Source organism: Barbus barbus (assembly GCF_936440315.1).
Source record: "Barbus barbus genome assembly, chromosome: 33".
Classification (NCBI taxonomy): domain Eukaryota; kingdom Metazoa; phylum Chordata; class Actinopteri; order Cypriniformes; family Cyprinidae; genus Barbus; species Barbus barbus.
This window is the reverse complement of record NC_136761.1, coordinates 6,747,385-6,769,082: the sequence shown is the minus strand read 5'-3', so window position 1 is coordinate 6,769,082 and position 21,698 is coordinate 6,747,385. Positions and strand designations below refer to the sequence as shown.

Here is a 21,698-nt window from a genome sequence, read left to right as displayed (position 1 = left end):
ACTAGCTAAAATCAAACTTACCACAAAAACAAACAACTGAACATATATCAGCGTAAATGACCTTAAATGACCAAAATCATATTTTGGAAAATTGTATTGGAAGTGTAATTAATTTTTTTGTTATGACTCAAGTCCCATTCGTTTACATGGAGAGGGCGGGGCTTATGACCTGTACTGCAGCCAGCCACCAGGGGGCGATCAAAGAGCCCGCAGCTTCACTTTCCAGTATGAGTGAGACACACCCGGTGTAAACTCACCTTCAACACAGGCCCCCTTTCCAAAATATTGCTTCCAGCGCCCCTCAATGTTCCCTAAATGCAATGGTCTCTGAGAAATGTTGTTCTACTACAGCAGGGATCCTCAAATCTGGCTCGTGAGATCCACTTTCCTGCAGAGTTTAGCTCCAACCCTGATCAAGCTCACCTACCTGTGATTTTCTGTTGATCCTGAAGACATTGATTAGCATTCTCATGTGTGTTTGATTGGGGTTAGAGCTAAACTCTGCAAGAAAGTGAATCTCGTGAGCCAGATTTGAGATTTCATGTGTGGGTGCAGGATTAGGCTCAACACAACCGCCGTGGAGAACAGCAAGTTGTTTCAAGATGTGTTTGCATCCACTTGGCTACTTTCAGGAGTAATAAATTAGGTTATTTTATTGTGAATTTGAAAGGACTGTTCCTAAGCTCATTGTGATAAATAACACACACACGATTTGAGTAAATATTTTATTTAATAAGAATACTATCATTACAGGAAATTCACTGCAGCTCGGTATATAATTAAAATGGTAATATTTTGAAAATGCAAACTCTTAAATGGTTTGGAAAGATTATATTAGCAATCTATATTTAACTAAGCATATTACAATAGGCCCAATTTAAAAAATGAAGACTTATAATCTTGAGTTGTTGTACTCATTTTACTAATTTAAGGGTTTTACAGGTTCATAACTGCTGTTCTTCAGTAACCCTTGCTTTTGAACCACTGGGCTCTGGCAACAACATCATTGGAGTAGTCTAGTCCTGTGGTTCTGGCATCGATGTTCTCATATGAGCTGACTGTACTCACACCTGCGTTGTAGGCTGATATTCCCCCTGAAACAGACATTACAACTGAGACATGAAAATGAAGCGATAAACTTATGTTTGCCTTTATTTCTTTTTTATATTTATCGTAAATGTTATTGTAAACCTACCTTTAAAGCATTGATCTTGAGACCACATGGGAAATCTTGCTTTAATTTCTTTAATGAAGCTAATGAGTATCTCTGTAGCTTGTGTGACATGCTGCTCACTGTCCCATTCACCAACTGGAGTGTGGTAGCGTCTGTCGACCTAAAAGAAACACCATCAAAGAAGAGAATAATTAGAAATGTTTAATGTACCATACTTATTTTTGCATACTTTGCAACTTCTTGTTTTGCGTGATACATCTGTGACAATTTCCAACTAGGAGTCAGCTTGAATTTATTCTCAATACCTGAAATTTTATTTATTTTTTAAATTATATTTCGAAATGGAGTAGATCTGTTCCTCTAACCAACCTGCATGAGGCCAAAGGCATTGCCATGGTCACCCCATCCACCCTCCAGAGCGGCTCCGGCTCTGGACTCTCTGGATATGATGCCAGCAATCACAGCTGGGTCCATCTGTTTAGCTCTGCCAACTTTGGTGATCATACTTTTGTAGTTCTCCATCCGGGCCAGATCAGTCTCAGCCAGTTTTTTGGAGGCTTCAACGCCTTTAAGATTAAATCCTTGTTATAATTATATTACATATTGCTATAATTTGTATGCAGTCATGCATTCTCACCATGTATGTTTAATCTGTCTTGATTAGCTGTTGCCTGTGATGCACCGGTGGTGTCTATTTTCATAATATTTCCATAAATGCATGCTAGAAAAAACCCCCATGGAAAATCAAGTTAGTAAATTATTTTATACAGAATATTTATACAGCATTACGCTACCACGCATTCCTCCTCATACTCAGACAATATCACATAAAAACAGCCAGCACCTGATGTATTACACGATATAACTTATTATATAACTTACCCATGATGTTGACTTAGAACTGCTGTGAAAGAGCAAATGTGAGCTTGATGAGCCTTGTCACTAAATGAGAACGTGATGTTAAAGTATATGATTGCAGAAGGAGTGGTTTCTCTTTTTTTCCCAGATGTTCTTCCAACAGAATAACCACTTTTGCTGAATGTTAACACTTGTACCAGTGTAAATGCATGCCAATTATTTGGTATTTGCTGTTCTTGTTTCCAGTCATTAGTTAATCATCGTTTAGTCCTTTCACCTGTTTTGTGTTAATCATCTCGTTTGCTCATTAGTTTGTGTTCTTTATAAGCCTTCAGTTCAGTAGTAGTCTTCGTCGTGTCTCAAATTAAAGTTATGTTTATGCAAAGTTATGTTGTTAATACGTTTGTATGATTAAATGAACCTGTTTATCCTAAATCCCTCGTCTCCCTGCCTCCTTCGATCAGCAACGCATAACACATATTGTCCATGTGATTAATTATAATGGGCAACACAGCCGTTTTCATTTATTTTTCACTTTCACTTTATTTGAGACAGTGTAATAGATTTAGTTTAATCTACACTTGTCATTGCATTTTCACTTTAACTTTATACGTGACATCCGTAATAGATTGATTTAGTTGAATTATTCAGGGACAGGCGGAGGGTGGAAAACCAAGGCCCTAAAAGTAGCCTATGTTGTTAAATAAAACGCACATCACAAACCCTATCTATTAGGCAATATCCTACCAGAAATGGGTGTCATGTCATAAAACAATTTTAATATTTAAAATTTAACATGACCACAATTTAATTAAATTATGGCAGTCTAGCGCGAGTTCAAACATTCTCAAAAAAACTCCCCTTATTATCAATGAAAGTAGGAAATTAATCTCTTACATCGTATAGGCTGCACTCACTCACCTATGTTACTGTTCATTCACTTTCACTGTGGATAGGGGTGGGCCGATCTGTTTATTAGGAGGCTGTTTATTGGAGCGCATGGGGAACTCCAAAAAGACTTCATTCAAGATTTATGAGTTACATGAAAGACACATGATGTGAGTGAATAAATGAAAAAAAGAAAAAAAAAAAAACAAGAAAAGAAATGACTAGAGATATCAAGTCTCTAGTGAAATTTTTCATAGAGAACCACAAGCTGTATCAAGAAATAAGTATTATTGAAGTAGGGTGCAGTTTAAGGACGCTATTCTAGGATCCTACAGGTTTTTATTATTTTATTTGATTTATTTTCTGTAGCCTATATGTATTAGCCACTCATTACTCTTTATATTAATATTTTTAAGGAATGATATATTTTTAATTGCATACACGTTTAATTATTGTCCTAACCATCTCCTTACCCTAAACATACTGTACCCATTGATAACCCTCTTGAAATATTTAACCTATTTCAAGATATTCTATAGGGTGAACTCAGATAAAGGGGGACACTTTTTGTAAAACATATAATTTAGATATGTGTAATGAGTTTTCTTTCCTTTTCTTTAGTACTTTTGCAAACTATAATGTCCAGCTATAATATTTCAATTTGAAAACAGTTCATATGTACAGTTTCAAATCCAAATATTGATAAAATAAAAACTACAATATATTAAAGATGTGACTATAGCAAAAGCAACAACAAATAGGCTAAACACAATTAAATGGTAACCATATGTACACTGCCCTCCAAAAGTTTGGAAATGCCCTAGAAAAGTAGGGTTTTGGACAATATTGGCATGAATCCTTTTTAATTTGTGATAATTTTGCACTGATAAGGGACAACACAAACTACGAAAACATATTTTATTACATAAACAGTTTATCCATAGAAAAAACTTAAATTTTCATCAAAATATCCACCATTAGCAGCTATTACAGCTCTGCATAATCTGGGCATCCGAGCTGTCAGTTTATTCAAACATTGACTTTGAATTGGCAATCAATTGTTGAAGCTACAGTATTAAGGTGTGCTGACCCAAAAATCTTTTAAAAACCTGGGCCAAGTTTAAACCAGTAACCAGGCATCACAGCTGGCAAAGGGGCATGTGTGACTTTGACATATATATTGCTATTATTATGTTTTATTGCTGGTCTTCAATGATAATGTCAAGTTACTTTAATGTATTTGCACCAAAAAAAATGATTTATGCTGATATCGTCCAAAACCACACTATGCCAGGGGTGTTTCCAAACTTTTGGAGGGCAGTGTAAAAAATGCTTTTCTGTCTATGCTCTTCAAACACTTGAAACTAGTTTTAATTGTGTCCATATAATAAAGCTTTAGGCTATATTCTGCATCTACAATTTTCTCCTCTCATCCTTTCTTCACTTCACTCCTCTGCCTCGACTTCCTTTCTATTCTCTCTTTCCTTTCTTCCATCTCTGACTTAAATTTCCTGACTGCAGTCTCATTTCTGTTCTCTAAAAATATGAGAATATGAGAAAATAACCAGTGAATGTCAATTTATTGAATGAATTTGGGTATAATTACTGAAGCTTAAATGTTAGCTCAATTTACCTGAATTCCACTGGCCCACTTTATCTAACACATTCAGCCAAAGTGGGCCAGCAATAGTTAAACACCATACATAAAAGCTAATAAATATGAATGTCAGTCAAATAAAACAGATACTGTCATAATAATGTTTGTTTACATTAAGTGAGCAACCTTATAAGTTACCAATAAAAATCTTATGTCAAAAGTTTTTCTACCTTTCACCATGACACAGTCCTCCTTTGAAGTGTGGCCACACCCACCAGTGTCATATTACATCAACAAAAACTATTTGGTATTTAGAGAAGTAGTGTCCCTTTAATTAAGGATTAAGGACTATTGTTATGCTCTGAAAGTATTAACCCTTTGAGCACTTTACAATCAATGTTAAACGGTCCACTTTACCTGATGGCCCACTTTATCTGAATTCACCCTATTAAATTCAGATTTCTTGGAAAGTAAGACTTTTGTCTGTGCAAGACTTCAGGATAATAAGTACTGTAAGGATATCACTTTTAAAAGTCATAATTTTTGTTATCAGCAATGGCCTTCTTAAAAAAATGCAAATATTTAAAATATCAGTATTACATTTAAAAACTGCAATTGACTCCTGTTCAACAACAATTAAAGGTATCACCAAGGAACAAGACATTGCATACGAAGAAGCATCTAAAAGTTTCGCCATTGACACCGTATATACATTTGGAAACAAAGCTTGCATCTCTCCCGCTGTAATCGTGTTGTAATCAGTGCTGCTGAAAACACTAGAGCTGTTCTGCTTTCGGGTGTGTCTGAAGAAACATATAATTTACAGGCAAACAAATGAACCCAAATATGAGTCCAATGCATGAGGTTTCACATTAAGCATTTTCCCATATAAACAGCGCATTGTGTTCATATCATCTGTTTGCCTGTATATGGTATGCATTATCAACTAGGTGTATACTGAATTTGATCTTTTAATATCACTGTCTTAATATATTAGAGTATTACGTGTTTTCTCATGTTAAGTGTTTTAGAATGTCTAGCTGTTTTTAATGATTGAAATACAGCGGTGGGTGCTTTATATGGATCACCAGTGCCCAAAACCTGAATTTTATTTATCTTTGTTTTTCTTCATTTAAGAGGAGATCTAAATGTTTATGACATGAAATAGATGGACAATTGGCAGGCCATCAGTTATCTGCAGGTCTCCGTGCAAGTCATGTGACTGAAAACCAGGAACAATGTAGAATATGAGGTCATTTTAATGTGAACATGGCAAGACTGTAGATAAGATGGACATTTTGAGTGAAAAAAAGTTTATTTTGTCATACCATATGCAGTGACATGTAATTTAGCTTTTAAGATACAGAAAACAAAGATATTAAAAGGGATTTATTACACGGAAGCTACTGCATATGTTTAAGTGACACAAATACTGTAACTTCAATAATGTGGAGTAATTCAGTGAAGTTGATACATTGTATTTCACAAGAGTTTAACAGCTCAGTAACTGCTGTTCTTCAGTAACCCTTGCTTCTGAACCATTGGGCTCTGGCAACAACATCATTGGAGTAGTCTAGTCCTGCGGTTTTGGCATCGATAGTCTCATACGAAGTGACTCTACTCACACCTTTGTTATAGGCTGCAATTCCCCCTGAAACAGACACATAAACCTCAATCAGACTGATAACATTCTACCTTTTATAGAAATTTAAGATTTATTAATTCATTCATCTTTCAAATCATCATTCTTGCACTTCTCTGTTCTATGATGAATCTAATGTGCGTAGTTTCTGAAACAAGACATATTTGTGGTTTCTGAGAGTGGAAGTTTACTACCTTTAAAGCATTGCTCTTGTGTCCACTTGGGAAAATTTACTTTAATTGTTTTAATGAAGCCAATGAGTATCTCTGTAGCTTGTGTGACATGCTGCTCACTGTCCCATGCACCAACTGGAGTGTGGTAGCGTTTGTCAACCTGGAAAAAACAATGTAGCTTTGAAACAGCAGAAATATTTAGTAACACTTTGCATGGACGATTATTGTGACAACTTAACACACCTTGAACCTCATTTTATGTGCACACTCATACATGTATAAGCCTCATCTTAGGTCTAATTAAATTTTAAATAGAGTAGATCTATAGTTGTAATGAACCTGCATAAGGCCAAAGCCATTGCCTTCGGGCTCCCATCCATTCTTCAGGAGGGCTCCAGCTCTGGACTCTCTGGATATTATGGCAGCAATCACAGCCGGATCAATCTTCTTTGCTTTGCCAACTTTAGTGATCACACTCTTGTATTTCTCCACCCGGGCCAGATCATGCTCAGCCAGTTTTTTAGAGGCTTCAACCCCTATAACATATTTAAATAATTTTTAAACATATTGTAACATGGTGCTCATTGCATATATTGGCAAATGAAACAAAAGAGCCATAAGTGATTTGTATGCAGTCATGCATTCTCACCCTTAATGGTTAATTTGTCTTGTTTTGCTGTCGCCTCTGATGCACCGGTGGTGTCTATTTTCATGATGTCTCCATAAATGTATGCTAAAAACAACATGGGAGGTATCAAGCTCTTTCAAGTCAATAAATAATTAGTTATACAGAATATTCAAGCAGTGTTACACTATCACAAATTGCTCCTCATTATTGAGGCAATATCGTATAATAACAGCTAGCACCTGATATTATAAGACTTACCCATGATGTTGATGTAGAACTGCTGTGAAAGAGCAAATCAATGAGTCTGATGAACCTTTTCACTAAATCAGACCTCAGCAGGGCCTGATTATATATGATCGCAGAGGGAGTGGTTTCTCTGTTTATCTCAGATGTTCTTCCTCTAAGGTGTGGAGAAATAAGGTTACAAAATTTTGAATTTCCTTATTTGATTATGTCTTATTATTAGAGCAATCCCTAGCCATTAATGATGAATGAGCTGGATTATAAAGTGCTTCATACACTTTAAAAACGTTTATCATCACTCTTGATGAATCAGCTAGATTCTAGGGAAAGCTCTAAAAAACAGACACATTTAGTATAAAAATATAAAAGAATAAACAATATATGATTTGACTGAATTCAATGGCTTAATTCTAGTTTGTGTGGTCTGTGAGTTATAAGCAAATAGGCATACATTTACACATTATAGTGCCTGCTAGTAACAGGAAGTTGTCCTTGTGCTCAGCTGAGTATTAGGTAAGATATGAGACCATCCAAATCTGATTTGTTTGTGCTTTAAACAATTGCAGTATATAAGTATGTAAAGATTATTCTGCAGATACAGTGCTGCTTGAAAGTTTGTGAACCCTTTAGAATTTTCTATATTTCTGTATAAATATGACCCAAAACTTCATCCAATTTTCACACAAGTCCTGAAAGTAAACAAAGAGAACCCAATTAACCACTTCAACTCTGTGATGTTGGTGGGTTTCCTCCTATGAACTGCTTGCTTCAGCTCCTTCCACAACACTTCAATTGGATTAAGGTCTGGACTTTGACTTGGCCATTCTAAAACATCAGCTTTGTTCTTCTTTAACCATTCTTTAGTAGGAAATTATGTGCTTGGGTAGGTAATGGGGGAGGGTAACCTTGATTTGTGCACTGACTGACTGACTGACTGACTGTCTGACTGTGGATTTGTGGAGTCCAAAATCTTTAGAGATGGCTTTGTTGTCATCACAGATAGCCTTGTGGGCAGCACGTTGACATGTAGCTCCATTGCGCTTGTGTTCCGTGTTCGAGTCCAGGCTGCGTGACAATACAATTATGGATCCAAATGCAGGCTTTATTGGTAAACATGGTCAGACAGGCAGGGTCCAGTATCATCAAACAGTTATTTCCAGGCATAGACAAAAGAGTAATCCGTAAACAGGCAAGTGTCAGCACAGGCAGCAAAACAATCATAAAAACCAAGTAAACACATTGGAGCAGGTGACCACCAAAGCGGTTCAGGCATAACTGGAACAAAAAGCACAGAGATGTAAACAGCAGCCTCAGCGGCTGTAACAGGACAGGCAGAGAGTTCACAGATGGCCTTCATGGCCGTGGCTGGGCAGTCAGAAAGTTCACAGACAGTCTTCAAGGCCATGACAGGACAGTCAAAGTTCATAGACAGCCTCTATGGCTATGGCTGGAACATCAGAACACTCGGTTCATAGGCGGCCTCCAAGGCCATGACAGGACAGGCTAGGAGTTTATTGATGGCCTCCTTGGCCGTGACAGGACAAGATTTCATAATTGGCCTCCTTAGTGGTGACAGGACAAACTGAGAGTTCAGAAACAGCCTCCTTAGCCATGAAAGGAGAAACTGACAGTTCTGATTTGGGTGTCAATGCCCTGAGAGAAGCTGAAGTGTACACCGCCACCTAGGGAGGTTCTGCAGTGGGTACCGCTGCCTCTGAAGTTTCTGCAGTGAATGCTGCCACCTCTGGAGGTTCTTCAGTGGCAGCCACCCCCTCGGGAAGCGCAGTAGTAACAGAAACTTTAATAGACACAGTGTTACGAACTTGAAAAGTCTACAGTTGGTTCGCAGCACTTAGAAAAATAGATTATTGCTGGATGGATTGAACCAGGCAGAGAAATGACCATAAAACTCATGGATGAAGCTCAATTGTGAATAATTTATTACCTAAAGCCAAAGCCACAAGATAATGTGAATGGAATGCACTATTTACATTTGCTGGAGTGAGTATAATAAAGAAAAGAATTTAGAAGAAATTAAATTAACGAAAAATTACCAAAACGAAATGACCACTAATACAGTATAGGGAAAAGGAACTTGAGTGGTGCCAAAATCAAAGAACAAAATAAAACCAAATAATTCCCATAAAAGCTCCCCAAAACCCCTAACCTAACTAACAAAAGGAAAATGTAAAAAAGAAACCGAGATCTTCAGCATATCGACGCTCTAAATTTCCTATTCTCACCAATAATAACCAAAGTACAAAGATGGCACACAACTCAGGTACTGGAGCAGTCTCTGGAGTGGACTCAGGGACTGTAACGGGTTCCGGATAGGGCACAGGGGCTTTAGCAGACTCGGAAGTAGACTCATGGACCACAGCAGGCTCTGGAGCAGATTCAAGGACTGAAGCGAGCTCTGGAGCAGATTCAAGGGCTGGAGTGAGCTCCGGAGCAGATTCGGGACCGGAGCATGCTCAGGAGTGGATTCATGAACAGTAGGAGGCTCAGGAATGGATTTGGGGACTGAAGTGGATGCCACCGTCTCTGCAGAACCTGTCACCTCTGAGGGAACTGCGGTGGTATGTGTGGCCCAAACACATAGAATGGCCGTAGCCATCACAGGCAGAACAGAGAACACAACATCTACCTCAGAGACAGACGGTGCTGTCAGCCGGTTTTACAGTCCCATGCTTCTCCCAGGGTGAAGGGGGATCCACATAACTATGGTGACCATACGTGCCATTTTTCCCAGACACGCCCTGGCCAGGATTTCTATATTGTTTTGATTGAAAGTACCTCGAGAGCGTTTGAAAACATAAGGAACCGATGTCAAACACTGATCGGTCTGCACATGCAAACAAAGCCAAATCCTAGCTATTTTAGGCAATATAGCGTCCGGGGAAAATGGCACGTATGGTCACCCTACACATAACAGCAGGCCATAATCCAAAAACGGACATAGCGAGCCTCGAAAAACCATGACAGATTAATTCAGTTCTTAACATTTAGTCCATGACAAATTAAATCTATGAGTGCAACGTTTAGAAAGTCCTGGATGTGACTCAAGGGACCGATTCCCTTGACAAAGATGGGTGAATCTTATTGCTGGTGGTAACGGTAAGGGATGGAGTGCCCTCTTGCAGAGCTCATGGGCACTCCAGTTGGTGATTGTAAATTAAACTCAAATATATGTAATATTGGATAATTTTCCTGAATAAATAAACAACAGAAAACATTTTTGTCTCATTAGTTTGATTGGGTTCTCTTTGTCTACTTTCAGCACTTGTGCAAAAGTATGTTTTGGGTCATATCTACTGTATGCAGAAATATAGAATATTCTAAAGGGTTCATAAACTTTCAAGCAGCACTGCATTACTGTATGTGTTACATGCACACATGATGTGAGTGAATAAATGAGTTTTATTTCATCCAAACAAATAATAATAAAACAACAACAATAACAACAACAACAAAAACAACAACGAACAATGGTTAGAATGAACAAAAAGTTGATTTGAATTTTTTTCTAATACTTTTTTACTAGTGACATTAGTGTTATATGTGAGTGCAGGAAGAGGCTCAACATCTGCCTCTATCATCGAGAACCACAAGCTTTATCAAGAAGTTTTGCAGTTGCATTCAGGACCTGCAGACAAGAGAGCCATATGGATATGGCAAGCTATGTCACTTTTAATCACACATAATAAGAATTTCTGTAAAGATATCAACACTTGTAAAAGTAATAAATCTTGTTATCAGCAGTGGTATCATTTTTTTTTTACATTCCAGCAGAAAAACTGCAGTTGACTCCTATTCAAAGACAATAACAGATATCATTTCTGGATACCTGAAATAAAGGGAACATGACATTGCATTTGACAAAGCATCTAACAGTTTCGGCACTGACACCGTATCTTACTATGGACATTTGGAAACAAAGCTTGCATCTCTCCCGCTGTAATCATGTTGTAATCAGTGCTGCAGAAAACACTAGAGCTGTTCTGCTCTTGGGTGTGTCTGTAGAAACATGTGTAATTTACAGGCAAACAAATGAAACCAACATACGAATACAATGCACAAAGTTTCACGTTAAGCATTTTACCATAGAAGACCATATTGCGTTCATATTCTGGCCTCATTGCCTGTATGCATCTTAATTAGGTGTATACAGAATTTGATATTTTAATATGTCTATGCATGTTAGGGCATTATGTGTTTTCTCATGTTAAGAGTTTAGAGTGTCTCACTGTTTTATTCACACATCTTTGTTTTTCTCCTTTTGAGGGGTGATCTAATTATTCATGACATAAAATGGATGGAAATTTGGCAGGCCAGCAGTTCTGTGGATGTTTTGCTCTGCAGGCCTCTATGCCAGTCATGTGACTGAACGCCAGGAACAATATATGAGGTATTTCTAATGTGAATATGGGAAGATATGTACAGTTCACAGAAATGTCAACCAAGTGTAGTAGTATTGTTTAAATGTAATCTTTGAATGGCAAGTCAAAACAGAATGAAACATTATCATTTCAAAATCTAGCAAATCAGTAAATCAGTTAAGTGAACTGCATTAAACTGCACTTAATCATAAATTCTTATTCTCAGTATAAATAATCTTAGAATCCTTACACATGCTCTGGCTGAAAGGGTGCACTATTATTAGAGCATACCTTAACTGGTAAATGATAAGTGAACAGGTTTATCAGGTGCTTCATTGTTCATACACCGAAAAAATGTTATCCATATCTTTTGATGAATCTACTAGATGGAAGCGAAAGCCCTAACTTTGCAGGTGCAGACAAAGAAGGAAGTGAAGAGAAATAAAATGAAAGTTTGTGGGAAATGTTAGCACTTGTAAAAGAATGCCAAATTTTAACTTTTATTTCATCCAAACAAATACAAAACAAAATACAGAAATGTGAACAATGGTCAGAATAAAAAAAAAGGAGAATTATGAATGTTTTTCTTCAGTAACCCTTGCTTTTGAACCACTGGGCTCTGGCAACAACATCATTGGAGTAATCTCCGCCGGTGGTGCCCACGTCCATGCGTTCGTACGTACGGACGTTCTTCACTCCTGCATTGTAGGCTGATATTCCCCCTGAAACAGATATTATACTAAATCAAACCAAGTACTGACATAATATTTACAGTAATGCATTTACTTTTATGCTCTGAAAATATATATTATTATTTCTAAAAGTTTTGTGAAATCTTCTAATATTTAATTACAGTGCCTTGCGAAAGTATTCATACCCCTTCATTTTTTTCACGTTTTATGTTGCTGCCTTATGTTAAACTGCTTTGGGTAAAAAACTTAAATGATTCCATTGCATAAGTACTCATACCCTTATCTGGGACAGTTGGAATTTAGCTCAGGAGCATTCATATTTCTTGTAGGTGTTACTAGACTTTGAGTGAATGTAACCTGTGGCAAATTCATTTGAATGGGTATGATTTGGAAAGGGACACACGTCTTAATAAAAGGTCCAACAGCTAATAATGCATATCAGAGCAAAAATCAAGGGGTCAAAAGAACAGTCTGTAGAGCTCAGAAACAGGTTTGCGTCAAGCCACACATCTGGGGAAGAGTTCAGAAAAAAATTCTGCTTCATTGAAGGGTCACAGAAGCATGTAGTCTCTGTTACCCTTAATAGAAGAAGTTTGAAACAACCAGGATTCTTCTTAGAGCTGACCTCCTGGACAAACTGAGCAATTTATGGAGAAGGGCTTTGGTTAATGGTGTCGAAGAACCTGATGGTCACTCTAGTTGAGCTCCATGATCATATGTGGAGATATAGGAGAAATCTACAGAAGGACAAACATCACTGCATCACTCCACCGATCTGGGCTTTATGGCGGTGTGGCCAAACTCAATCCTCTCCTCAGTGAAGACAAAAGAAAACACACTTGGAATTTACAAAAAAGCACCTAAAGGACCCTCAGACTCTGAGAAACAAGATTCTCTGGTCTGATGAACCTCAATTCTAAGCATAATGATTGGAGGGAACCAGCTCTGCTCATCACCTGCAGAGTACCATCCCAAAAGTAAAGTGTGCTGGTAGCAGCCTCATGCTGTGGGGCTGTGTACTCTGAGAGACTCATCAGAGTAGAAGAAAAGCTCAGTGCACAAACATATTGAGATAGCCTTAATGAAAACCTAGTCCGGAGCATTCAGAACCTCAGACTGGGCAGAAGGTTCACCTTCCAACAGGACAATGACCCTAAGCACACAGCAAGTGTGGCTTATAGACAACTCTGTGAATGTCCTTGAGTGGCATCTGCCCCCATCCAACCTGACAGAGCTTGAGAGGTGAAGAGACGAATGGCAGATAATTGCCAAATGATGATGAGCAAAGCTTGTCGCATCAAACAAAAAAGACTCGAGACTGTAAAGGTGCTTCAGCTAAATATTTAGTTAAGGGTATGAATACTTATGCAATGTACTTATTTCAGTTTTTAATTTTTAATACATTTAAGAAGTTGTGACAATTCAGTTTTTGTTTTGTCAATATGGTGTACGGAGTGTAGACTGATGTGGGAAAAAAGTAATTTAAAGCAGTTTAACATAAGGCAGCAACATAACAAAACGTGAAAAAAAGGGGTATGAATACTTTCACAAGGCACTGTATTTACAACCAAATTCAGTAAATCAATCAAAATCATAAAAACTGAAAAACAAGGCATCATGCACTTCTCCGTTAATTCTGTGAGTTAATTAAGGTCTTAATTAGAGTTAATTTGTGGTCTCTGAGAGTATCCCAACTTTACCTTTAAAGCATTGCTCTTTTGTCCACTGGGGAAACTTTGCTCTGACATCCTTAATAAAGCCAATGAGTATCTCAGTCCCTTGTGTGAGATGTTCCTCACTGTCCCATTTACCTACCAGCTTGTGGTAGCGTTTGTCAACCTGAAAAGAAACATAAGCAATGAAGAGAACAATTTAATATTAAACAGCATTAAGTTGGATTAACCTACAGCTAGTTAAAGGAAGTGGTGCAGGGGAACTTGTGCTTTGAAATGGGAAGTTGGGAAAAATTCAGTTTACACAATGAAATGAAAAAAGAACAGCATCTTCTTTTAATTTGACAAAAACAAGTCTTCAGATTTGCACATTATATGGAGCCATGGCTTGCAGAGGACAGGCTTTGACATGTTGCATTCATGTGGTTTATCGGTTTGAAACTGGCTTGTGTAATTTCTTGATCCCTCCCAACTATCCTATGCATAACATTTTGTGTCATTAACTGTCCCTTTTTGCAAAAAGAATGCTCATTATAATGTTTAGGATACCTGTGCAAAACAATATATATATATATTTAATGTTTTCTCAGTGACAAAAATGTTTTGCATGGATCATCTATGATTAGTGTGTCTATTTAAAGTCCAGATTTAGACTAAACAGCATCATCTTATATGTGTCTTATGTATTAATTGTTGCATTGTCTTTTCCAATAGAGTAAATCAGTTCTTCTGACTAACCTGCATGAGGCCAAAGCCATTACCATGGTCGCCCCATCCATCCTTTAGAGCAGCTCCGGCTCTGGACTCTCTGGATATGATGGCAGCAATCACAGCCGGGTCCATCTGCTTTGCTGTACCGACTTTGATGATCTTACTCTTATACTGCTCCATTCGGGCCAGATCATGCTCAGCCAGTTTTCTGGAAGCCTCGACACCTTTGAATGCAAATTGTTGATATAAACCGCAATGCATGTAACTTAAGTTACTGGACACACCAGTTAAACAGTCATATAGGCCTACCCTTTACGGTTAATTTGTCCTGTTTTGCTGTCACCTCTGATGCACCGGTGGTGTCTATTTTCGTGATGTCTCCATAAATGCATGCTAGAAAATACATGGTAAGTATCGCCTGAAGGCCTTTAAAAAAGTCAGCAAATAATTTATTTCAAAACATTCATGTATTGCTATACTATCACAGTGTCTTATTAAATAAGGTATTATTTAGCTCAGGATCATAATCATCTTACCCATGATGACTCAAACCAAAACAGAACACCGTAGACTACTCAAGTTGTGACTTTAGCTCGCTAAATGTGTGAAGTTGTGATGGCAGTGGAACTGGTTTCTCTTTCTCTTTCTCACTTCCTTAAGGAGGGGCAAAATCATCATGTTCATTGTTGTTATAACTAGACGTTACGAAATTATGGAACTTCTGTGCTTTAGTCATATTAGCACATCACACCCAAGCCAGACTGAAGCTTGCATACCAGGCTGCATTGAAGTTGCATGCAATTCTACTACATTTAAATGTCTTTGAGAAGTGGGACAAAACAGGGTGCAAAATTGAAAAAATAAAACTTTGTTTTCAGACGAATGAAACTACATGCTTTGATGCAACCTCACAACTTTTCTCTTTTTTAACAAAATGTGCTTTTTACATTGGTCTGTGTAATTTCAACCTTATCTTTAATAGCATTCAAGATGTTTTTAACATTTCAAAACACATTCTCATGTTAGCAACAGATTACACTTTCACATGAAAACATGGAAGATGGTGTTGACATATCATGGTTGTGACCAGGAAATATTAACATTAGGATTTAAAATATTCTAAAACTACAAAACTGAAACTTTCATTTTTTCCATTTTAATTTTGATGTGATGTGCCTGGACATTTACTTTTGATTGCCCTATAATCCTTTCCTGTGTTAACGGTCTTGTTTGATGTTTGAACTAATGTTTCTCTTTCACATGCTCGTCCTCAAGGCATTGCCTCCAACCACTCGGATGATTACCCATACAGCTGGTCTGTACTGCTGTATCATCCACCCTCTTTTAAATATGAAAAGAGGAAGGTCAGTGTGTGAGTTTGTGTGGATGTGTGTACACACGTCCTTCTCAGTGTCTGTGCTGTCAAACATGTGCTGTTGTTTAAATGTCCCTTGGTAAAGCCACACCAACCCTAGCAATCAGATGAACAAATTTGGTTTTATTGCTAGGATTTATTTGGAGGTTGCAATTTTGACTTAATTTTAGGTTCAGATCATCATAGACAATTCTAAACCAGTAAACCGACGTCCAACACAATATTCAAAGGCCATTTATATATAATATTACCAGAAGTATAACTACAATATATATATGCACTACAGTTTAAAAGTTTTAGATGGTATGTTTTTAATGCTTTTAAAAGAATCTTCTCCTGCTAACCAGGGCTGAATATATTTGATAAAAAATACAGAGAAAACAGTAATATTGTGAAATATTTTTACAATTTAAAATAACTGTTTTCTATTTGAATATATTTTAAAATGCAATTTATTCCTGGTTTGCCAAAGCTGAATTTTCAGCATCATATTGTAATTTTGTTAATATTTGCAGTAGTTGAAGTAAAATATTGAGTTATGTATGTATGTAGATATGTGTGTGTGTGTGTGTGTATGTATGTATATAATATTACACACACTGCCCTCCAAACGTTTGGAAACATCCTTAAAGTGGGTTTTTTGGCATGGATCCTTTTTAATTTGTGATAATTTTGCACTGATAAGGGACAACACAAACTATGAAAACATATTTTATTACATAAACAGTTTATACATAGAAAAAACTTACATTTTCGAATGATCAAAATATCCACCATTAGCAGCTATTACAGCTCTGCATAATCTGGGCATCCGAGCTGTCAGTTTATTCAAACATTGACTTGATACTGTAAATTACTCCAAGCCTCCTGAAGGATTGCCCAAAGATGATTCACACTGGTTGGACACTTCTTACGGACATCACGGTCCAGTTCCTCCCACAGTAGCTCAATTGGGTTGAGGTCGGGTGATTGGGGAGGCCATTCCATGACAGACATGATGCCAGCTGACTGTTTCCTCTCCAAATAGGATTTGCACAGCTTGGAAGTGTGCTTGGGGTCATTGTCTTGGAAGGTTTAGGAGGGCAGTGTATATGTAAATGTAGGTATGTATACATGCGCATACACACACACACACACACACACACACACACACATATATATATATATATATATATATATATATATATATACACACACACACACACACACACATGTTGGGTTTCCATGTTTTATGGGGACATCCCATAGGCGTAATGGTTTTTATACTGTACAATCTGTATGTGCTATTGCCCTACACCAACCCTACACCTAAACTTAGCCCTCACAGGAAACATGCTGCATTTTTAGATTTTCAAAAAACTTTATGCTGTATGATTTATAAGCTTGTTTCCTCATGGGGACCAAAAAATGTCCCCACAAGATTAAGATTTACTGGTATTACTATCCTTGTGGGGACATTTGGTCCCCAGGACGTGATGAATACCAGGTGCACATGCACACACACACACACACACACACATTTATACACACACATATATATACATATATATATATATAATATAATATAATATAATTGCTTTTTTAGATTGTGATAATGATTTATGAGTTTGGGCTACTATCATCTGAACCTAAAATGAATCATTAAATAACAAATATTTGTTTATATATATAAATACATTTCATTTACATATTTTATATTTAAATATTTATTTATTTGTATAGGTTTTATATTGCTGTAATTTATAATTAACCATAACTGTATGTTCTTAAAAACAATATTTCTTGTGGTGGAAAATTTCAATTTACATTTTTATTGCATGCTTTTTTAAATTAAGATAGATTGTCTTAATAGTAATAATAATTAAATTTTATATTATATACATACTGTATATAACAATAAATGGCCCCCATGAGAACCACATCTGTCAACCCTTATGTACTGTCTGATCTCTCACACTTTATACAACTCTGACACCTGCTGGTTAATCTGTCTCATAATTATTTGAGAGCTTCTTGTGTTTCCAAAATCTGATTGGCAAAATAAGGTAGTAAAAAAATACTGTAAGACAGTATACTAAGTTAAAGCGTGGATCATTTTCCAAGTAAAATATTTAATATAGAAATATTACCCACATTTTAAATTAAATATAAATAACATTTAATGTGTTTAAAGAGGGGAAAAAAGTAAGTTACATTGAGTAAATAACATGAGTAAAGTACAAGTAGATTTCTAAGTAATGTTTATTTCCAGTATCTCATGTTCATCTGTTAGGTTTGCAAAGATAAAGATGGCACACTGCACAGTAATATACTGTGTGCCGTGGATGTGTCCGAGATGCCTTTAGGAACCCTTCCTGACATAAAGAACACAGCAGAGGCCATCCGACTCCTGAAGTCTGTGAAGGACTCTCGCCATCCATCCTTCCTGGCTGTTGGCTTCTATAAGCCACATATTCCTTTCAGAATCCCACGGGTAAGTGCTTCTCAATGGAGCGTGACGCACTGTATGAGCACCTGTTAAATCAGTAAATCTGGGAAATGCTGTGTTTTTATAGGAGTACCTAAAGCTGTATCCTATTGAGAGTATGACGCCAGCTCCAGATCCAGATGTTCCTAAGAAACTTCCTAATGTGGCCTACAACCCTTGGACTGATATCCGCAAGAGGGAACATGTTCAGGTGTTAAATCTGAGCTTTCCTTACGGCCCCATTCCTAAAGACTTTCAGGTACCATGCAAAAATACAATGCTCATGCTTAGAGATTTTGTACTAGTATACCATTTACATTTGGTTTGTTCTGGATAATGTGAAGCCTTTGAATTAAGTTATAATTTGATTTTATTGGTTAAGTTTGGTCCTACCTAAAAGGACCTCAAATCCCATTTCTTGTCAAATCAAATATGTTTTCCCCTCATCTTTCAGCTGCAGATCCGACAGCACTATTTTGCCTCTGTATCATATGTAGATGCTCAAGTCGGAAAAATTCTGCAAGCCCTTGATGATTTCGGCCTCGCCAAGGACACTATAGTGGTTTTCAGTTCAGATCACGGTTTGTGCAATAGAGTTCTTTCCATTCAGTCTGTTATTAAACTTTACATCCATTAGGTGGCAGTATTTAAGCATTGGTTTATATTGTAGCTCAGGTTTTCAGTGTTCTGTAGGTTTTCATATTATTCTGAATTCACATCATGTAAAGTTCTCAGAAATGATGCTGTCACTTTTTTGTTTCACTTAGCATAATTGCATTTTGAATTGTCAGTTAAGATTGTGCTATAGCTCACATGTTTTTTTCTCATTATAATGCAAACATTCATGCAGTGCATTAAGGGGCTCTTATACATAAAAAAAAAATATATATTAATATGCTCTCTTTTATTGCATGAGAAATTTTGGCCCATCGCAGAGAATGCTGAATTGGAAATTAAATGACAGGAAGAGAAATATATGGAATTTATTAAATTGCAATTCAAATTCAAACACTGGCAACATGAACAAAAACCGATAACCTCTCCAAAATATATTATTATAATGTATTATTTAAGATTTCATACTATATATAAAAATGTTAATACAGTTCTGCATTGTACATGCTACCTCAATTCAGGTTTCTTCATTAGGTCACATTTACATTATGCCTTAAATCAAAGAAACTGGCAGCAAAGACTTTCTGAAATGATTATTTAGTGTGATTCTGGGTAGTTTTCTCATGGTTTACTCTCTCTTAGAGTCGTAGGTTGGTCATTAGGAGAACACGGCGAGTGGGCCAAATACAGCAACTTTGATGTGGCCACCCGAGTGCCATTGATCGTGCACAAGCCAGGTGTGACCTCACCATTCCCTCAGCCTGGGGAGAAGACGTTCCCCTTCATCGATGTGTTTCAGGGCACACGGGAGCAGTTTGGCAAAGGTAATGTTACTCAGAGCAGCCGTCAACATGCAAAGACCGCAGGATCCTTTCACGAGATTCTGAGACTCCAACCGAAGTCACTCAAGCGTGTGATATCAACTTTCTGGAAAAGATGTTATGGTTAAAGTATCGGCCCATTTCGAGCTTTGATTCTTATTTTGCTTCAGTGTTTTTTGTGCAGTGTGGAGGTTTGATTGATAGTGTACCATGAGCACATGCATCTGCTGATGGTTTTCTTTCTTTCAGCTCTCAAGTGCACATTTGTGGCAATCTTTAGAAAACGCCCAGCATAAGCATCCAGAGTAATAGCTGTAATGATAATGCCACAGCATAGAGAAGCTAATAAGTCCTGAGAGTTATTGCTCTCACAGTGGGCTCTGTATTGTTGCTTGTTGTTGCTCTAATGAACTGCGCTATATTCAGTAACCGTATCGGTAAATTTCATGAAAATTTCAGAACTGGCACAAGAGAATAGAGGCTAAATTCAGGGTGAGGATTTCATGTTCATTTGGTGTATGTTAGAGCAACACTTTGATTCCATTTAAAATAAAAACATTAATTTACTGCATACAGACTTGTTTTAGCACTAATAATGTATAAAGTTTCAAAACAGACCTGCTATGAGCTCCTTGGATATCTAATGTGGCTTCTGTGAAAGTATACATACCATGTGACCACCATGACTTCAGCTTCATTTTGTTTTAATAGCACAATTTACAGTGATTCACCAATCAGAAGAGTCACTCTCAACATAGACCCGGGAAACATGGAAAAATAAGTGCTCTTCTTTTGAACATTGTTTATCAAAGAATCGTGAAAAAAAAAAAAATCACAAAAATATTAAGCAGCACTATTTTCAGACGATTTTCAGCAAAGTTAATAAGAAATGTTTCTTGAGGAGCAGATCAGCATATGATTCATTTTGAAACTGGTCGATTTAGTTTCTGGCTTTAAAATATTTATTGAAGATTGCATTCAAATGCCTATGGTGAAAATGAATGGGAAATTACATTTAAAAAATAAAATAAATAAATATATATATATATATATATATATAAATATGATGCTAAACATTATTGGTATGATGCATTATTGGTTCTCGAATGCTTCTGTATCTCAGTTTTCCATCATTCTTTCTTTACATCGTTCAGGTTCAGTTGAGAGTGTGGTGGAGCTGGTGGATGTCTTCCCCACACTGTCGCACCTGGCTGGGATGCATCATCTGCACCGCTGCCCGTCCTCATCTTTTAAGATCGAGCTCTGCACCGAAGGCTCAAACCGGGCAAATCTTATCCACAACCCAGAAATAGAGCCAAAGAGAGAAGCCTACTCAATTAGCCAGTACCCTCGGCCCTCCGACTCCATCAAGGAGAACTCAGACCTGCCCGACCTAGCCGACATCCACATCATGGGCTACTCCATTCGCTCCATTGACTACCGTTACACCTTATGGGTGGGCTTTGACCCCGTCCGCTGTCAGCCTAACATGACGGACATCCACGCGGGAGAAATGTACCTCTTGGGTGAAGATCCAGGAGAGGACAATAACGTGCTTGATGAATTCGACCACGCTACAGTATTGCATAAGCTCGCCATGCTGCCGTCGTGGACAGAGAGTTTAAAGCATCATATAATGAATCTCAGCAATGAGTTGAAATCAAAAGGGATTTTGTGATTTTAGCTTGCCATGATTCATGAACATGAATGAATGTTACAAATTCAAAAATACATGTCTGGTCATACTTCATCAAAAACTGAC

At 37.2% G+C, this 21,698-nt stretch overlaps 3 protein-coding genes across 3 annotated transcripts; 1 reads left to right on the top strand and 2 right to left on the bottom strand.

The window, feature by feature from the left end:
* Nucleotides 1-960: 960 nt before the first annotated feature.
* On the bottom strand, nt 961-1,875 carry LOC306853243 (lysozyme g-like; the record flags this gene model as incomplete). The annotated part of the gene is made up of 4 exons (XM_079390504.1): nt 961-1,094; nt 1,196-1,334; nt 1,544-1,740; nt 1,812-1,875. The coding sequence occupies 4 exons, from the start codon at nt 1,873-1,875 to the stop codon at nt 961-963; spliced, it is 534 nt and encodes a 177-aa protein (XP_079246630.1).
* Nucleotides 1,876-5,907: 4,032 nt separating this feature from the next.
* Nucleotides 5,908-15,299, bottom strand: LOC306852909 (uncharacterized protein). The gene is made up of 12 exons (XM_079390026.1): nt 15,195-15,299; nt 14,968-15,084; nt 14,686-14,882; nt 13,975-14,113; nt 12,176-12,304; nt 9,447-9,846; nt 8,151-8,268; nt 7,219-7,240; nt 6,982-7,065; nt 6,672-6,868; nt 6,354-6,492; nt 5,908-6,168 (listed from the first exon to the last, which is right to left on the bottom strand). The coding sequence occupies exons 1-12, from the start codon at nt 15,196-15,198 to the stop codon at nt 6,035-6,037; spliced, it is 1,680 nt and encodes a 559-aa protein (XP_079246152.1). The 5' UTR covers nt 15,199-15,299; the 3' UTR covers nt 5,908-6,034.
* LOC306852908 (iduronate 2-sulfatase-like) lies at nt 15,200-21,614 on the top strand (the record flags this gene model as incomplete). Its single annotated transcript, XM_079390025.1, has 7 exons — nt 15,200-15,224; nt 15,934-16,022; nt 18,306-18,506; nt 18,589-18,759; nt 18,955-19,081; nt 19,766-19,939; nt 21,091-21,614. The coding sequence occupies 7 exons, from the start codon at nt 15,200-15,202 to the stop codon at nt 21,612-21,614; spliced, it is 1,311 nt and encodes a 436-aa protein (XP_079246151.1).
* Between the last annotated feature and the right edge of the window lie 84 nt (nt 21,615-21,698).

What these genes read in the sequence shown, in the direction of transcription:
- LOC306852909 (XM_079390026.1), bottom strand. An exon ending in GGACAAATTAACCGTAAAGG is followed by an intron (nt 14,883 to 14,967) that starts GTAGGCCTATAT and finishes TTGCATTCAAAG; the next exon opens with GTGTCGAGGCTTCCAGAAAA. An exon ending in ACAAGAGCAATGCTTTAAAG is followed by an intron (nt 6,169 to 6,353) that starts GTAGTAAACTTC and finishes TGTCTGTTTCAG; the next exon opens with GGGGAATTGCAGCCTATAAC.